This window comes from Patagioenas fasciata, chromosome 1, assembly GCF_037038585.1.
Source record: "Patagioenas fasciata isolate bPatFas1 chromosome 1, bPatFas1.hap1, whole genome shotgun sequence".
NCBI lineage: Eukaryota > Metazoa > Chordata > Aves > Columbiformes > Columbidae > Patagioenas > Patagioenas fasciata.
Window position 1 is genome coordinate 127879493 of NC_092520.1, and position 20506 is coordinate 127899998.

At 38.3% G+C, this 20506-nt stretch overlaps 1 protein-coding gene across 1 annotated transcript in view; it reads right to left on the minus strand.

Annotated features, from left to right (window-relative positions):
* Nucleotides 1-20506, minus strand: part of MAN1A2 (mannosidase alpha class 1A member 2) — a 144840-nt gene that overhangs the window by 60637 nt on the left and 63697 nt on the right. The window contains exons 4-5 of the mRNA XM_065851340.2: nt 14446-14564; nt 11970-12050 (exon numbers count right to left, since the gene is read on the minus strand). Coding sequence (XP_065707412.1) covers nt 11970-12050; nt 14446-14564 — 200 coding nt within the window. The remainder of the gene's footprint in view (nt 1-11969; nt 12051-14445; nt 14565-20506) is intronic.

Sequence of the window (20506 nt, forward strand, 5' to 3'; positions counted from 1 at the left end):
CTGCCTTCCTGGACAACAGACATCAGAAATCTAGTTACTGTTGACTAAGGCATCTTAGGATCTAATTAAATATTCATTGGTTTCACACTATTGATATATTTGAAAAATTTACATGAGAAAGTTCATGCATATATTAGTTTATTAGAAATACATGAATATTTTGCTCTAGAAGATATAAACATAAAAAATTGGCATGCATTGGACAACCAGCTAGTCACATTTAAACTACCTGGCACTGGCTAATAAAACCTCAATTAAACTGCATGGTTTCCATTCAAGAGTCTTATCAGCTTCCTTGGCATGGGTGTCATGCATATCTGAGTGGAAAAGTTACATGTTCTCCATTTTTAAGGGGCCTCCAAATCTGAGGCACTTTGCACCACTCGGCCAACATCACTTAAAATTCAAAATAAATGCAATGAAAATCTGGCATACAAGTGCCTCCTTGATCTGATCATTCCAGGAAGTTATAATACACTGTTTCCTATCCCATCTAACTGAGCCAAAACGCACAGCAGTCTTGAGTTAATCTATTATTATTAGAAAGTTGCTTTCAGCCCAGGCAATTTTTGCCTTATCTTTCCTTGTTTTCATAGCTGACTTCTTCACCTAAGTTTTCTAGTAGAAGCAGTATTAACCTGCCAGATTAGTTACTTTAGTAAATAAATTGTCTCAGGACTAGAAGCAACGATCTTGAATTTGCACAACATGCCAATCACAATCACTCATACCTAAGCATGCTCCGAGGATGTTAGTGGACTTTTAAAAGACTCTTGGATGATTTCTTCTTACTGAGAGTGCTACTATAGCACAGGGAACCAGATGTGAGAGCAGAGACAATGTCTGGCATTCTGGCTTAAATGTTCTCCCACTAGTTACTGGCTGTGAGAAAGTAGATTGACTTAGAAAGCCTGGAAAAAGGGAATGGAGAAAGAGAAGGATAAAATCTGAATGGCCATCAGGAAACCAAACAAAAGAGCCATGAGGGGCCAGAAGATCAGCATAGAGCTCTGCCAGCAGGGAAGCAAAACTGGCAAAAGATAAGGCTTCCAGTCTCCCACCACATACAATGTGAAGTGCCAGGGAGGAGAAGAGAAAGCAGCACAGGAGCTGAAGAGGAGAACCAAAAGGCATCAGGAGGAAGGACGGGGCAGATGGAAGGCTAAAGTACACAAGACATAGCAATGAACCACGGAGGGAGTGCCAAGAGTGCAGTGGTACAGAACCAGAGTATGAAGAATATCTTGGGGAACCTGATGGGGGAAGAATGCTTTCTTATGTCCAGAACATATTCTTCAGATCTAGAACTGACCCTAATGTATCAGCCTCTCAACATGCTTTTGTAGTCAAACACACCCAGGCAAAGCAAATGGTAAAAATTAATCTTGGTGGGGTTTTTTTGTTTGGTTTGGTTTGTTTTTAAACTAATCAACAATTCTTGTCATTTTGCTGCTACCAGTAGTTCTCCCGAGTAACAGATGGCATTATGCTCCTGAAGGTCCTAACCCAACTGATGAGTTTTTAAGAAAGAAAATGTGTATTAAGAACCCTAAGTAATAGTTCTAAAGTCAAGTAATTAAGCAGTTTGTCCTACACTTACAAGTCTTACGAGAATCCTTTTCATGCAATAAAAATTATCTACCTTCTCTGATTATTAATCTCTCTTGACACTGTCTTCTTTTTTGGTAACACCTGCTCCTAACATGTTCTCCATTCATGTCAAATATCTCCTTAATTTCCCATATATTTTTCTCTGCCATGTCATCTTTTTCTGTCCTTCAGGTCTGTGCTTACATTGTATTAATTTCTACTTTCTGTCTCAATTATTCCTCCACCACCTGTTTCTCTGGAATGTGCTGCCAAGCTTTCCGTTTTAAATTAGTCTTGATTTCCCCTTTAGACTTTGCCAGAAATGACTCAGTCCCCTTTAGACTGTATTTGCCTTTACAAAAAAAGTGTTAAACAGAGATGAAATTATGTATTGTTTCGCACTCATTATACACACAGACACCCTTCTCCCATTGGTATGATGTAACAGATTACAATGCAAAAATCGGTCAGTCTAGGGGAAAAAAAAAAAAAAACAACAAACCAACCAAACAAAAAAAACACATAGCTTTTACATCTTCAAAAACATATCCTTCACCCAATGTCAGGTGCAAAATATATTTTATTGCATTGTATCTGATGAAAGTGAGAATATAATGGTTTTGTTGTTGTTTATTTTTTTAATGGATGAACTGGCTTGTTTTCAGATTTACAGACATACTTAAATTATCTACAGTTAATATATATTATTAGGACCACATTCTGACAGAAAATTAGTTGGCAAACAAAAGCTATGAGCAATGAATTAGTAAGCACTGAATCTTCATAGCTGCATAAATTCTGCAAGGCACTTGAAAACCCAGACATTTATTTTGAAAAATGGTAAGATAAATACCCTAAACTCCTGCAGGGATAGAAATGAGACAAACTTTTTTTTTATTTCATGCCATACGAACACAAATTTAAAATGCTCAACAGAGCAGCAATTTGGTCTTCTATAGAAAATAAAGAATAATTACCAAGACACCTTTGTGTTTCTGTCAATATGTAGTATTTAAGTAGAACATTTCTTCCAGAGATGTATCTGGACTAAGTCATATATAACATATTGACTATTCACGTGTTCAGGAAGCATAACTATCAGTCCTCTGTATTTTTGTGTGCGTGTGTTAGTTTTTTTCCCTACACTTCTGCTGTTTTTACAAATCCTTTCAAGAACTTGATTACCGAGACACTTACAGCATACAAACAGCAATCCTTTATTAATGACTTAAACAGAAATAAATTCCTCCTCATATTCAAAACTCCTATTTATAAATCCAAATGCTCACGGGTCTTTTGCCACAGGATTTCATGCCAAAAGTTCAAACTGAGCTCCTTGCCTTTTGTGAGTTCAACATACTCTCAAAGCCACAGCTATTCAGAACATATTCCCTTGTTCTGTTCCCACATTTGCCTGAACAACATGGGTTGTTGGTTTTTTTTTCTTGTAACTTATAGCCTGCATCTAGACCTTTGTCAACATTAAAATGGACTTCATTTATACAGATCACATTGACCAACTGATCCAATTTCTCCAGAGTTTTCTATTTAATATATCAACATGAGCAAATCTACAATTAGCCATAAATTCTTACAATAATACTTTCATTGTCATATCATTGCTATACTGATGATCTCTTATTTTCCATTACCTGAATTTCTGAGATGAGGAGGAGGAGTGCAATCAGACTAATAGCAATCTAGGTCATTTAAATGACCTTTTCTGAACATAGACATAGTTGTGTTATTTGGGTTTAGGCACTTATCTGCAATTTTATATTTTGAATTGAAAAAAAAAAAGGAATGTTAATAGATTAGAGAGCTTCTTGGTTATTTCTTTAAAGATTTTTCAGCTGATTATCCCATTCATAAATGCAAATACAGTACTGTTGCAGACAGCTTAGCATCCTCGTGATTCCTAATAGATTAGAAGAGTTCACCATCTTTATCATGGGATACGTGAACACATCATTAGAGACAACATGACTTTTGCTAGTGTTTTTCCTACTTGTTAGTGGTTTTGCTTAGCAGTTTTTTTGCAGCATATGTGGTACTTACTTCGTTTTTCTTTCACTGTACCCGTTCTTGTCTAAAATGTTTTTTAAGAGGGAAGCAATAAATGAAAACAAGTTCCAAAAGGCAAAACAGGCCAAAGACGCCTGGTCTTGAAGTGCTATCTATGTCTCAGGTTGTATTTTTGTTTTAAGCGAAAATAAAAGTCTTACTGAAAGAACTATGTTTTCAGCTGCCAATAAAGAACGGTATACTTCTTCTCTGGATCAAATCAAGCATGAAAACCCTCATTGCAGACAGTAATGTAGGAGGAAAGAACATGGGAGAACAGTGGGTAGAAATCAGTGTGTTACTGTGTCAGCAGTAATGCCAATAAATAAATGTCTGGAAAAATAAGGTAAGATACTGTGCTTGCTGTCACTGTGCCCATCCATATGACCGTTCCACTACTGAAAAGGGAGCCAAAAACTAATAGACATAGTCAACAGGAGATAATGGATCATTTATAACTACTTGCACCCCATGTTCTTTCTTAGCTTTTACAGCCTGTCCTGGTTTTGTTAAAAAACAAGTTTCTCTTTTAGTGAATTTTGCCTGTCAGCTAAAGCCTTCATATTAGCTGCATTTTCCTGAAGAACCAGACACATGTTTTGGTAAACCTAGCAATGGAATGCAAACTTATTGATAAGCACGGATGGACATCTCGCAAGAGGGGCAACGAGAAACCAGTGATCAAGAAACTGACCAACTGTGTATAACATTCCATTCATGTGAATACTTCATATAAAAGTGGGAGATCATGAGGACCTCGGCCCTTTTCCCTTTTTTCCTTTTTCCCTTCTGCTTATGGCCAACATTAGGAGAAGACCTTGCTGATCATCCCTGTGAACGGAGGCCTAGTGAGAGACTGAATCCAGCTCCGGTTGGCTACAGAGTCTAATCCAGGACTTTGGGTGCTGGCTCTGCAGTTGCTGAGACTTACAAGATTGGTTTTGTATACTTTGTATTATTTTCTCTATTCTCATTAGTAGCATCAGTAAAACATCTTTAATTTTTCCAACTCTCTTCTCTCCGTCCTCCTTTCCCTCCCGATCGCCTGTCCCTAGTGGGAAGGGGGGAGAGGGAGGGGCAAAAGGGGGAAGTCGGGGAAAGAGGAGGTTAACAGTACATCTGCCAGGGTTTGATTGTCATCCCCTGCAATCTAAACCATCGACACAGCCCTCTACGGGAACATGACCAAAGAGTGAGTTTTAAGGGTGTCCCTTAGTGCATAGTTACTGTATTTTCTATTGTTAAAACAGTTTATCCTTTTTTTCCACCAGTTTAAAGCACGCTATACCAACCCGCAAACCTATTTCCAATCAGACTAAGAGGAAACAAAGTTGCAATGAAGTCAAGTTCTCCCTCTTCAGGTGCTGTATGGTACCAAGGTGCAGAAATAAATCGGGCCAAATGTCATTTGCCAGTCAAGAAAACATTTAGTACAAGCCTGGTAAACAGAATTTGCACAAGGATTGCAATCTGCACTGCAGTGGCAATGCCCAATATGTGACAATGCTTTAAAATAAAAAAATATTTTTTTCAGGCTGTGTCCTATTAGAGATCAGTGAGCTGTCACAAGCACTTCAGAATAAGCAGCTCATCTCCTGGCAACAAAGTGACAATCTCATCTTTATTGGATAGGACGTACACAATGCCATTCTCTCTTTCAAGACTTCATACCTTTGAAAACTTAATTTAGATAAGCCCCTTCATAGGTACAGTCAAGGCTTCTGTGAAACCAGTTCACAAAATACATTGCCCAACTTACTGAAGACCATACTTTGTATATTTAGGTCAGTTATTGGGTATATCCATTGGTATATATAACAATTTTACTAATGAGTCTTTCTGAACAGACTCTTGGAAAGGATTAGTTTGATTATCTTCTAATAGAATATCAAGCACTTAACAGCCCTTTCTCTATTTTAAATGACAGATTTCAGTCTGGATTTATCCACGGGAATTTTATTATTATCTTGCCTAGAAAGACATGTCATTTTGATGGTGTTTATAAAGATACGAAAGATGATCATGTAAAAGAACTGTTTATATCTAAAGCTGGCAATGGTAAACACAGTAAATCATTAGTGGTTTTTTAACACTGCAAATACCATAAATAATGGCTCAACAAAAATAAAACAATAAGCTATCCTTTTTGTTGTATTAATAAATCAGCAGACAAGCAAAATTTGTCATAACAGTGTAAGTGTCCTCCTGCTACTATCACACAAGAGTCATTAGAATAATACTCACTTTGTTTTCCCTACTTGATGTTGATTCTCAAGCTCAGCCATGAAACTCTGCACATTAATTGACCCTCTGTCCATCTCTAGACTTTTGTCATTCCATGCATTATTGCTGGGAGGAATGTTTTATTTGCAACTACCAGTCACATCACAATTTTAATAATTTGTGCATCTCTACTTCATGCAAAAAAGCAGTCAACAGGTACCTTGTGCACTCTCTCCACAGACAATGCTCTTCACTCTAGATAAGATGCTTAGTTACTCTAAAGGCAAGATAAGGTTACTTCTGCACAACTTACAAATCTCTTTACGGACTGCTAGCAAATGAGCTCTAGGCAAAGCATGCAAGTATAACTTACTAATCCTATTTCTCAGTCAGTTGGCTTTCTTTACAACCCAGAACACACTTAAGCACTGGAAACAACCCCCAAACCCTGTTGCAAACAGCTACAGCTGAACTTTTGGGGGGAGGACCCCAGAAGCCATAGTCTCAAGTGTTTGGTTTTATTACAGACTTCCTACAGGATGCTACGTCAAGAGAGTCAAATCTGAGTTTTCAGAAACTACTGCTAGCTACAGCATTCCTTTTTCTAGTTCATCTTGCTTCAGAAAATGTGCTGAATTTTCAGAAGCTTTAAGAACACTGATCTGTAAATGTGGGCCACAGGATCTCAGAATGCTAACTGCTGGGAAAAAGTACAGTCATACTTCTGTTCACTGAGGCACCCAAAATCCAGTTAATATCTCCAGCCTTTTATTTATAAGTCTGTCCAGTACTATATTGCTTATGTCTGAAATTAGCATGATAACATGTACTCTCACAAGAATACTTTAAACTTTCACAAATGAACATTTATGGGGCACATGCCCAGTATAATTTTGCAGAAAAGATTAAAATAGAAGTTTCGTATAAAGACAGGTGTTAGATACACCTGCACAGAAGGTATGAGCAATGACCTGCTCTTCCCCTGTGATCTGTCCTCTGGTTGGGCTTGCACTCCATGCATTTGCAGGACAGAACAACTTCCTGAGCACTCTGTGACCTACCGACCATCTCAGATCTGGAACAGACAAGTGGCTGTAGTGCTGTACTACAGTCAGCACGCACACTTTGTGGGAAACCCCTGCTCAAAACCGCAACCCATGATACAATTAAAAAAAACCCACCGAACCCACGTATCCAAACAAGCAATGACTTCTTGAGGATCAGAAGAAAAACAAGCTTACTCACAGAAACGAGCATTAAAGGAGAAATAGTACAAACCCATGTAAACATAGCCCTCATCTATACAGAAATAAAAAGTTATGTCATGTTTAAAAATCATTCAAATCAAAATTTCAGTTAAATAAATACTCAACAGCCCCAAGTTATTCAGTCTGAAGAAACTGAGCTTCCCAAAGGCAAAGCTCAGAAAGAAAGGGAAAACCCACACGTTTGCAGGATCCAGCTTAATTTGAATAAAATCTAGGTACCTGAAGGAAAGTCTGCAATGAAACAAAAGAAAACCATGTAACACACCATGTTCCTCTGACTGTCTTAATCTGGGTTAACTACATCTTTTCAGCCTCCTGACAATGAACTGCCTTTTGTGCCCTGCCTTCTCCTACCTGGAGACATGGATGCTCCAGCAGGCACCCAGATATGCTTGCTCCACGTACTTTCTCTCAACATCAACGGATTTTCTTTCCTGCTCTCAATATACACAGGATCTCACTAACTCCTAACATACATGAGACAGCAGAAAATAAAGCATGCCGGAACACACAGGGGAAAAAACAAAATCCTTAAACCAAGGCTACAAGTTTATGAAGGCACTACAAATGGAAATAAGATTAGTGGAAGTCTAATATCAAAAGACTTCATCTTCCAATTTAGACAGCCAAGGGAAGGAGGAAGGAGTCACTATGAGAAAAGCTGCTATTTGAAGGAGTTCACTGACCATCCCCTGGGTGACACCAAGCCCCAGAAGGTGTCCATGGTGATAAGGGCTTGCCACCACGGGGAACCACAGAGTGTCAAAGTTAAGGTGTGGTTGCAGCCATGGGGAAGGCACAGACTTGACACTTGGAAGGCAGGAGACTCTTTCCTCAGTTAGGGAGGTGCAGATAACTCTGTAATGATGAGTATGTGTGGCTAGGACTTGCTATGTAACAGGCAAGTATGCTGAGTCACTCTGGAAAGACAGACACTTTCTTGAAGGAAGGAGTAAGAGGTCTCACATCATGGAGAACAGTTGGAAGATAGTGGCTTCTTCCCTTCCTGCTGCTCTTGTTTCTTCTGCAAATGCCAACTCAGCAAATTGGACTCGAACTTACCCCAAAAATAAGAGGAGATTACTGCTTTCTGGTCCCTTCTCGCTGAGGAGCAGGGATAGTCAGCCTTGCTGGTTTCAGCCCTATCAGAAATTCACCTTCTCAGACTTAAGTCTTCTTTTGGTGAGGAAGACTGTGATGGCAGGGGCCTCATCACTAAAACTGCCTCAGAGAGAAAGGGTAACTGCAACTTCATTGAAAGCTCCAGGAAACAAAAGGTACCCAAGGATTATTAACAATCAGGAGAGATGACACAGTATTCAGAGACACTGAACATGCCAATGATTTGGATCGCTGTGAAGATATTACAATTCCTGTGGATTTGCTCAAAAATTTGGACTTTACCTATCTATTCTTCAAGAAGCTGGACAGACATTTGGCTTGTAATATGAGTATCACATTCATTCTAGCAGTGGGGGTAGTCACTGCCAGAGACTACTGGGCAAGAGCTATAAATTAGAAGAGACAGCAATTCCTCAAATAAAGCTGTAAAAAACTCGGAATATTTTGAACACACAGCAATCAAGTCTGGTATCTTCTTTATTTGCAAAAAACAGAGCAACATTGTTCTTTGTGTTGCTTATGCTTCATTGCTCCTATGATAATTTAGTGTGTTTAATTACAGGACTATTCTGCATATATGCAACACTTGGGCTCTACAGCTCTCTCTCTCCTTCCTTGAACAAATGCCCATTTGGAGAGCAGAAAGTCCATTTACAGTGTCTTCACAAAGGCTTGGAAGCGAACAAACTGCTCCTAGCAAGGTTCAGCATCTTCACTGCTGTCTTTTGGGCAGTCTTCAGAAATGAGGAACAATGGGCCTGGATCCTGCAAGATGCTCTAGGAAACTCCATCTGCCTTTATGAGCTCAAAGAAGTTCACATAGCCAATATGAAGAACTGCAGCTTGTTTCTGCTGGCATTGTTGGTCTGTTATGTCTTCCTTGTACTTATCACTCCTTTGCTAATCAGGTGTGGGGACAGCATAATGGAAATTATAGTTCTTAGACCACTTGACTCAGCACATCACAAGAAAATCTGATCCCTGCTGAGGTTTGGTGCCCTACATCAGGTTTGGACACACCTTTTACTGTCCTGGGCCTTGAGAACATTTTAATTCCTGCTCTCCTGGTAGCCTACTCTCACAGATTTGACATTCAGGCACACTCATCACAGGTCTGTCTTGTATCTTCTACTGCAGCTTATGGCTGTGGTCTATTGGCAAGCTTTGCTGTGCAGCAGTAACACAGAAAGATCAGCCAGCTCGTTTCTGCTTGGTATTGTTCGTTCTTACTGCTTGCATGGTTGATGCTTTTTTGCGCCAGGAGTTGAAAGCGTTCTGGGTAGGCAGCAATTTTTACAAAGCAGCCCTTCTATGCTCCCTCAGAAATCGGTATCAGCTACTCTGATGCCCAAAAAAACCCAGATCCATAAATGCGACTGAAAGAAGTGGAAGAATATATAACCAGTCATATACCAAATAAAGACAAATTAGACTGATCTTGAATGAAATCTTAAACGGGAGAACTGGATATGCACCATGGGAGATGAAAGAACTCCAGAGCTGCATCCTGAGAAACCAGCTGATTATATATATATATATATAATCAAACTCTATTTGATAGATGGATAAGAGGATGCATAGTGGTGCCTGTGAACTCAGAAGGAGGAAAACTTGTAGTTCTCACATCTTTAACTATAAGATCATGGTTCCTTTTTGACAGAAATGCCAAATGTAAACATTTTATCTATTCAATATAACCTGAGGTGGAGAAAAGAAGTGCCTCATTCTCACAGTATAGCTTCCAGACACTTTCTACTAAGCAACTCTCCTAAACCCTGTACCTCCAAAAATAATTAGTAGCTTGTAATTGAGCATAGGCACAATGCATTTTGTACTTCTTATTTAGAGATTTAGGTACTTAGAGATTATGCCTATTAACGTACAGCTTAATAATGAATAATGATGAAGTAAGCCCTTTGTATTGGTTGCTTAGTAGAAACTGGGAAGAAACCTCTTGCATACAACAAAATACAGGAGAGCCTGCCTGCACATACATGCCTGGCTGATCTCCCAAGAAATCACATGCTTTTTTCTTCTGCTTTTTATCAAGTCTCTTTCTTTCTTTGGTTTGACCGTATAATTTCAAAAAAAAAAGGTATACAGTATACCCTACTTATTCTGTATCCAGCTCTGCGGTTCCCAGTACAAGACAGACAGGGACCTGTTAGAGTGCGTCTAGAGGAGGCCACAAATATAGTCAAAGGGCTGGGACAGCTCTGCTGTGAGGAAAGGCTGAGAGAGTTGGGGTTGTTCAGTCTGGAGCAGAGAAGGCTCCAGGAAAACCTTATAGTGGCCTTTCAATATATAAAGGGCACTTATAAGAAAGATGGAGACTTTTTACCACAGCCTGTAGTGACAGGAGAAGACACAGTAGTTTTAGAACTGAAAGAGGATAGATTTAGACTGGATATAAGGAAGAAATTTGTTCTGATGAAGGTGGTGAGATACTGGAGCAGAGGTTACCCAGAGAAGATGTGGATCCTTGGCAGTGTTCAAAGTCAGGTTGGATGGGGCTTTGAGCAACCTGTCCTAGTGAGAGATGTCCGTGCTCATTGCAGGGGGTCGATGATCTTAAAAGGTCCTTTCCAACTCAAACCATTCTATGAGTCCATGATTCTACATTGATAATCTATTTTAATAATGTACGTTGAAGAAAAGTCACTGGCCCAAAGCTTTAAAAAAAAAAAAAACACCAAGAATCTCAAAAGCAACAACAGATTGGGACCTCATTCCTACATAAGAGCTGAGACAAACACAGCACACTCTTAGATCTGATAATATAACACCTAGCCAGACACCAGATGGTCACAATTAGCCAGGAAAAACTTATTGCACAGAGGATTTAAACAAAGGCCTCCCAGACAGCAGACCTATTACCCCTGCAACCAGATAAACCTCTATGTTTTTTCAACTTGAGAAGACTGAAACAGAAAGCACAGGCAGATGTTTTAAGTAGCAGGCTACAGAAGGGCCATGAAAAACAAAGGATAAAAACAAATCAAAGACACAGGCAACAGAGCAAAAGACGGGTAGCTGTTAAGACATAAGAGCAGCTATGACTCAAACTGTTGGTTGGGTCAGGCTCCAGTGTTGTTAAAATATGTGAAGTAAGAGGTCACAGCAATGTTACTGTTAGAACAACAAGTCCATGGGTGCAAGTCTTTGGGTATCTGCACTCTTTCGATCTAAGCATGTCCTTGCATAAGCGCTCAGAAGTACAAGTCTCCGATCTCTTTTAATAGAAATTTAAAAAGTGAGACAAAATTGGCTTGTTATTTCTCAGTTTGTCACTGAGAAAATGGTAACAAGATTGTGTATCACTTCTGTGAAGCAAGCCTACAGCCTTGCAGAACAAGTGACAAAACTACTAATTCCACTTTCAGACAGTCACAAAATATCAAAACAAGTTATTGTCAGCAAGGTGAGTGACTTGACATTTCAGGCTGATGTTTACTTGAGTGGATATCTTTTGGAAACATTGATAAAAGAAGCATTTCAAAGCTCTAAAGAGTCCTAAATTGGCCAAAACCTGCACAGGAACGTGATTTAAGGATTCCATACTCTAAAAATTTTATTACTTCAGACAAATTATTGCTGTAAAATTAGTTCGGACACAACTGAGAAACCAAGATTCTAGAAAATTCTTCATATGCAACATTTGCTATAATACATTAAACTTCAGACATCTCCCAGTCTCCTTACCTCTTGTCCTGAAAGGTAGTATGCTGCTAGAAGACCACCAATAAAGCGAATATTGACCTCGAAAACAGACACTTCGGAATTCTAGAACAGAAAAAAAAAGAGTAAATAAATTAACAAACACCCTAATTAAAGAAGAAAACAAAAGAAAAATCATCAAGGCAGAGGTAACTCCATGTCCCAAACTAATCCGCATGCAAGGGCTTATACTGTTTCAGTATCTAAGTCCATACTGAAATTCCTGTGCACTTCTTCACAACACCAAGTGATAATTCTAGTCACAGTTTCAACTGATTTTAAAAATCAAATTAGTTTTTCTCCTGCTCTCTAACCATGTTATTAATACAAACTGCAATTAAAGTTGTTTGGGGATGGTGGGAAAGAAGGCAAGGACTATACAACATTTCCATAATCCAGCATTTTTTCCTCTTACATTTAAGTATAACAACAAATCTTCTGAGTTTACAGGATAAAGTAGAATAATAATTACAGAATTGCTGTAATGTGCTTTCTTAGCCTGAATTACCAATGCGCAATCTCAAATTCAGAGCTCCATTTTAACATAGTCTCTGCCCGGAAATAGCCTTTATGTATTTAATGTTATAACAACAAGCATGGTAAGACCACTGAGAAACTCAAGAGAATAAACCATTTTACTGCTCCTCTTCCACATCAACATCCTTGGGTTAAATTCACCAGTATCTTTTGACTCATTCAAGCCACTCAAAAATTAAGATAAACTAGATAGTTTCAACATTCTTCTGCCTTGCTCTGTGCCCCGTTCGCTCCTTCGCCTGCATACACTCCATTCTGCTTCCCCCGTAAACTTCATTCAACCCATTAGACACACAAATGCAGTTTTATTAAAAGATTTGGAGAGAAAGGAGACTTTTCTGGATTAAAAAAATGTACACCACAATGTACACTGTACACGTTGACCCACCAATTAGCATACAGTTGAAATGACACTTATAGGTATGTCTTTCCTTTCATGCTATTTTTTTGGCACCTGTGGTTGTATTATGCATTTTGCTTGTATCCAAAATAAATGAATTTTGCACATATTACTTATTTAAAAAAGATTATATGAATACTTTAAAAACTCCCTCAAATAGCACTGGATTAAGTCTAAAGTTTGAAATACTCCCAAATATAAATGATAGAAGAAAAATACCAATAATGCAGCATATAGTTCCAGTTCATACCTATTAAAGTAATGAATCACACAAGTAATGGTACAGTCTAGAGTGAAAGCAATCATTTCTACTTCCTAGTGCAAGAATCCAAGAGGAAGAAACTTATGTATTTATTTATAAACTTCAATCCATAAGGAAATTACTCAAGCATGGTGTGTATCTAAAACAGGTCATTAAACTTCAGAAATGTTTTTTGATACATAGGAAGCTGTCGTTGAACCCCAACAGGTCACATAAATTTCTTCCACCCAAATCCTAGATTAATTCTGCAAATGTGTATTGAGATTGCCTCAGATCAGACAAAAGTTATAGAAGTAATTCAGTTCACCCTTATAATGGTACCATTATGTCTACGCTGCCTCTGATATATTTAGGGTCTTCAGCTTTACACTGAAAAATTATCTGGCACTAACTGGAAAAAAAAAAAAAAAAGAAGAAGAAAAAAAGCAGTGTAGAATCTTTTTAATGTTTGCCAGACAATCAACATATAAAACGACAGGAGAAAAGCCAAATGACCACTTCTGAAATGTAGGATAGAATATAAAAAAAAGTAAGCATTTACTCAATTCTGACTGTACACTTACATTTCATTGCATGTGTTACTGAATGAAAAATTCCTTTTGGAACCATAGAGCAAGGCCAAGGACTGAAATACAAACTCTGTCACAGTCCCAGAATTAGTAATAAGAACACTAATCTAATAAGAATAAAAGAGACATTTCTTCCACTCAGTGCTTCCAAACTCTGCACTCACAAAGAATGTCAGATGCTGTATGACCAACTGGGAAATTTTTGTTTTAGACTCAGAACCTGTAGGCAACCTAGGACAATTCAAGTGGCATTCTTCATGTTAAAACATCTTAAAGACATGGAAGAAGAGATTGTATTGTTAAGTAATTTATACCCTGTGGTTTGGATGGAAATCATATTTCACAGCTCGGTTACTTCCAACTACTACCAGTTTGCAAAGCCTTAACTTTCTGCCTTCATTCCTGAAACCCTGTTGTTTCTCACTGACCACTTTCCATTTTTTCCATTACACAAATTATAATTTGTACTTTGAAAATACAATATATAGGTGTGCCTTTACTTACAATTAAAGTGTGAAAGGGTTGGATAAGTTTCTTTTCAAAATCATTGCAAACAGTGAACTTCACTAAAGCTTACATCTGATACTTTGAATGATAATTTTTTAAAGTTCCTGTCAAAAGACCTCTTCTGTCTCCTCCCAGGAGGAACACTGTGAAAAGGACTAAAGAAATATTACAGTAAGCTCTACTCACCACGCTGAAATCAAGATTTTTGTCAATCCACTCTTGTCCTTCTCTGAATTCATCATGAAGCCCCATGATATAAAGAGTATCCAATGCATCTACTATGGTAGCACCCATTTGTGAGTTTCCTACACGCAAAAAAAAAAAAAAAAAAAAAAAAAGAATTTCTATTACAAGTGATTGTTTCATTACTTTTCTTGATTATTTCATTATTTTTCTTAAACATCACAAGTATGATAACCCAAGCAGTAGCAAAGTTACTACAAAGATGACATCACAAGGAATAATCAAAAATGAGCAAGGAATCAGAAGCTACATAAGATAGTCACACTTCTCTTTCAAAGCATCAGTCCTCTGGCACCGTTCGTCTTCTGGGGAGAAAAGACAACTAAAGACAGAAAAAAAAAACAAACCAAAACAAAACAAAAAACAACCCCAACCAACCAACAAAACAAAACAAAAAAAAAAAACCAACAAAAAAACCCAAACAAACAAACAAAAAAAAACCACCTAAAAACCACCTTCTCATCTGCTTTCCTAAGCTGAACATGAGCAACTGCACTTCAACACAAAAAAGGAGAGAAAGACATTCAGCTTCAAAAAGCTATTATGAATTCTAGGAGAGAAGTATGTTTTAAGAAAAAAGCATATGCAAGATAAAGCCATCAGTACTCGTAGTCATGCCTTGCATTTCCCAACATTTAGTCCTGAAACGTTCAAAGTTTGGAATTACGGAAGCTACCCGGTGACTGTGAAAGCAGAGGCCAACAAGCAGGGGTGCCCTCGCTTGGCTTGAGTGGGAAAGCCGCAGCCCCAAGATGTTCTCCAAGGGTTCAGGCCGCTGCCCACAGGGACCCACACTGAGCCACTAACGGATTCCTCAAGTGTCACCATTTAAAGTGGAGCACTTGAAGCCAAATAAAAATCAATGGTGCTTTACCCTAAAATGCAGTTCACTTGAAACAGCAGCAATTTAGAGTTGATTGATGAGTGACTCATCAGTTTGTACAAGGGAGGCAGGATGAAGAGGCGGTGAGCCATTGCTCATGTTAGCCTTCACCTCCTTAGGCCAGCCCAACCTAAGCTGCTGCCCTTAGTATTCTTTGTTTCTAGAGGAAAGCAAAAATTACCATGGGTTTATTTATTTTCATGAAGTGTACGGAACTTCCTATGCCCTAAGAAAGTAGCTGAATTTCACTGTTCCTACCACTATTCTACAAAACAGTACAACAACTATATAATTAGCAACTTAATGACAGGAGTCTCCTAGCAAGTTATACCAATTTTGTGTTTAGCTTTGGTTTTTATTTAATGTGCTTTTCATCCATAATGAAATCTCTACAGCATAGTGTCCCTGCTTGGTTGTTTCTATTCATTCATTTCTGATTTTAACGTGTTTAGAAATATTATTTTCCCCCCCTCAAGCATAACAATAACTCAATGAAGCCATTTACCCCCATTGTATTGCTTTTACACACCTAAATGACTGTTACATGCAAGCTTAACTCCATTTTCAGGGATTTCTTTCCCTGAAAAACAAACATTGAACACAACAATCTTTATGACAAAGTAATCACCAACTAATTTCTTAGCTGTGCAGCTGTTTTAATTAATTTAAACTAGATATGGAAAGCCTAAAGTCAGTGGTGTTTGTTATAAATATTCAAGTACAGATTGAGACACACAATCTTTTGCAAAATTAATTAAAAGACATCTCCTTTGACAAACTGGCCACTGTGCTGGTTTGACTGAAAATGAGTTAATTTTCTTCATGCAGTTAGAAACCTTTTTTTTTTTTCACAGCTAGCACTGTCACTTTTTGAACTGATTTTGACAACAAAGAGATAACACCCCAGGACAGAGTTAATGTTTTTAATTGCTCTGGTCTGAGAGCCAAGGATGTTTTGAGTTCTGCCCACAGTTGTGAGGCAGCCAGGAATGGGGGGCATAGATGGGGCAGACCTTGACTGACATCCAGACTGATCAATAAGAGTATTCCATCCCACTAGCATCATGCTTTGTATTGAGATCTTCCGGGTTCTCGCATGTTGTCTTTTCTTTGTGGTTGGTGGTGTGTGTTTGTTTTCAGAGCCGAGGGAGTTCTGTTCAGGACTTTCATTTGTTCGGCCTTTTGCCATCCTGCCATTTTGTAGAGGCCTCTGTACCTTTCCAGCTTTTTTCCTTTTTCCTCCCTCTGGGATCGGTTGTTGGGACCAGGTGCTGTTTCCTGGGACTGGCTGCTCAGTGTGGGCAGAATTCATGAAGAATTGCCTTGAGTATCTTTTGTTTCTATTATATTTATATATATTTATATATATATATATGTTTACTAGTAGTATATTAGCATTTTCTTATTTTATTAAACTGTTTTCATCTCAATCCAAGTTTCTCCCTTCCCTTCCAATTCTCTCCCCTATTTGGGGGGTTTGGGAGGGGGATGAGTGAGCAGCTATCATGGCTGTAATGCTAGCTTGGGTTAAACCATGACAGCAACCAGGCAGACTGATAACTCCCTGGAAATGAATTCACTGTGGTGCTTTAGTACAGGAAGGCTTAATGACTCCAGCCAAATGACAATTCCATTGCTTGTGCTGAAGGAGAGGTTTTTTTGAGCAGAGCTACAGCACGCACTTCACACCTTTTCATAAGCATAAGGTGACAGTTATCTAATTTATCGCTTCAAAAATATGCAAATCAGACCATGACAGAAGGACTAACTTCAGTATTAGCTGACAAGGTATTTTTGACATAAATTTGGAATGTGTTATACTGCTATGGCACTCAAAGTAATTTATATTCCTCTATTTAAACCACTTTGATAAAATTTTCAGATACACAAGGTGTTTGAACAAACAGGGATGCATAGCCTTGGGAAACCTTGAAAGCTCCTCTTGTAATAGTTTCAAAAAATAAAAACCTTCTAAGTTAAAAATAGTGATAACCACATCAGCAAGCTCTCATATTCTACAACTGCCATAGGGTGAGGAGAATACATTGCATGAGGATGGATTGCTGTGTCGTCATTCCCACCCATCCCAGAAAGAAGTTCAGACACCACTGTATGGTAATCTACAATTTTCTAGTTCTCAGAAGTACATTCAAGTGTTCACAAAGGGGGACAGCAATGTGTTGGTCACAGGTCATCTGCTTTCCAGCCCTCTAGAAAATATCTTTGAAAATACAAATTTAAGCAGCCTTTTTCATGCACCAAAACATGAAAGAAGGGCCATGAAAATGCAAAAGCCCATGATTATTTTTGCCATCTCATGAATCCAATAGATGCATCCAAACAGAGACTGAGAGCAGAAAATCCCAAACTGCTGGAATAGAGCTCTCTCCATAATTGACCAAAAGTGTCCATGGATTCCTAGTGCATCCCACAGTAATTGAACAATACAACTTCACCAAACACAGACAAATTTGCTGTCATCCTCACAGTGCTAAAAGTGAGCTCTCAACCACGTATACAGCAATCTCACCTAAACCAACAGACCCCAAGAGGGATTGACTGACAACCCATTTCACACAAGATTCTCCAGTGTTGTTTGCAGTCACAGAAATAAACACAGCCTGACAAAGCAAAACAGAATTGCTCAACATTTTTTTTTCCCCTAATAGTCAACTAAAGGCACAGGTTCATATCCTAAGCTTTTGTCTGGGCCACGCTTCAATAGCTTGTTCAAACTCTCCCTCTTGCTGCCTTTTTGCTCCTTTCTCTCATCTTTTACATCTATCTATCTTAGACCCACAAATATCCAACAAACATTACTGAACAAAGACCCTTCAGCTCACACATGCCCCTCCCCCGAGCAGTGATGGATGCCTGTTTCTGACATGCAGATCAGTATGGTTATAGTTTCTAGACTATATGAGAACTCAACTATTTCTTACTATGGTCTCCTAAGGATAGCATTTATATCCCAACCTGTAATAAATTAATCTCTTTTCTTCTTTCTTATTAGCAAGTAGGCTAATTCAACTGAATAAGGTTTATTTTTCCTTTTTCTTCTTAAACATATGCTAACTAACCCTAACTGCACACCAGCACTTCTTCCTTGAGGAAGACTCAAAAGAACAATCTTTTTGAACCTTCTTGGCTGAACACATTTCCAAAAGGTCAAGAGATGACGCGTCAATATGTTGTAACAGATTGTCTACCCAGTCTTCTTACTTTAGTGTCAATCAGGCAGCATAAAGCAAGCTAATTCCTTTCTCCTGGACACCGAGGGGGAAAGAGTGCAAAATGCAAGTTCACACCCAGAAGTCTTGTGCCTACAAGACTAAAGGGCAGAACTGGACTTAAGGCAACACAGAGCACAATACACCTAACGCCATTTGTGGACTACACTAGTTTGGGTTAGAGAGTAAAAATCAATTAATTCCTCTCAGATTCCTTCTTGGAGGTCTATGTGGAGAGGATGTAATTCTTAATCTGTTTCTCAATAACAGCTTCTGCTGAATTCTTCTGTATTTGCTGAGGTCCAAAACCTGATTAGGACAGGCAGTGATGTTGTCATAGCTGCCTTCTTCCATCTTAAAATGCACTGCACTACCAGGAAGGCATCAACTAAAATCCAAAGCAAGTATTCAAAGACCACTGGCCTGCATTAGAGTCACACGTGGTGCTGTTGGCAAAACAGACAACAGATAGGCAGCTGTACTTCCCCCTCCTGATGTGAATACATCAGTCTAAAGTCACAAAGAGAAATCAGTTTTCACTAATAACAGAATATGGAATTTTTTCTTTTAATAACCATGCTAAGGTTCATAAATTTTGCCTTAAATGACAAGAGGATCTTCTTCTAGGACTTAAAGGTGCCATTTGAAAAGTAATAAAGTAACTCTAGGTAATCAGATATTATTTTAGAGGAGTATACACTGCTTACTGCCACCTAAACCAGTCTGATCTATTAGTGCTCCATATACAGAGAGAGCAGATGTCTCATTGTGGTAAAAAAAGGCTACAAAACAGTCAAATTATAATAGAAAATAATACTACTTCTAGTTGAAGGCACTCCTCCCGGGGTCTGCCTCTGCTCAATACAAAGGTTCAGTTGGTCATGTTGCATAAGATAATAACTGATTCCAAAAGGGCTCAGATTCACAAATGTCAGATTAGGAAGTTTCCTCTCCATATAATTATAGTTCTAGTTGATTGAGCTCCAAATTTAATGAAGTTTGCCTCATGAATGCAACGTTCATTCTTCTAAATAAAACAGAACATCTATCATGAAGTAATGGAAGGAATTTAGCAGTGAAATAGCTGAACTATTAACAAAATCATACACACTCTCAATAAGCAAGAGTATTATGCCAAAGGACTGCAAAATAGCAATTCAGATTTATATTTATGTAGACTTCAGTTTCCTGAGATTAGACAAATAATTCCTTCAGCTGATAGTACATAAATCTACAGTCTGAAATATCTAGCAAATCATACGACTAAGTGTAAACAGCAGGGCCATTAAAAGAAAAATGATCTTCCTATCTAAAATTCTTTCAGTATGCCAAAGCTCTAGATGAAGAACTGGTTTATTTATACCATTTTAAAGTCTTGCAAGAGACTATCAAAGCATGGGGAGACAGATCATTGTCAAGTGTTTCACGACAAAAGGAATATGAACAAAATAAATAGCCCATTTTGATTATACCATAAGGATAAGTACAGAGATTTACAGAGTCTGGTACCAGCTACAGGGTTGCTTAGTGTATTTATTATGTGGAAGCAAAAGAGACTATGAGCAGTGAGGTACAAGAGAAAATATGCAAACTAGCAAAGATCAATTACCGTCAGAGAAGACTACGAAAATTTGAGACAGACACATTATGTAAACAGGAAGATCACAAATTAAAACTCTATACCAGCAAATTTAAGTCATGCACTCAGAGTTGAAAAGTAATCATCAAATAGGTGCTTCATAGAAATTCTGATTATTTGACATGTCACCCATACCTACTCCTTTTTTCAACAGGTATATACCACACACAAGTCTCAGTACTTCTTTCGAAAAACACTTCCACAGAGGCTTTCATTAGCCCAAGCTGAGGGCTGAGCAGGTGCACCGGGTCT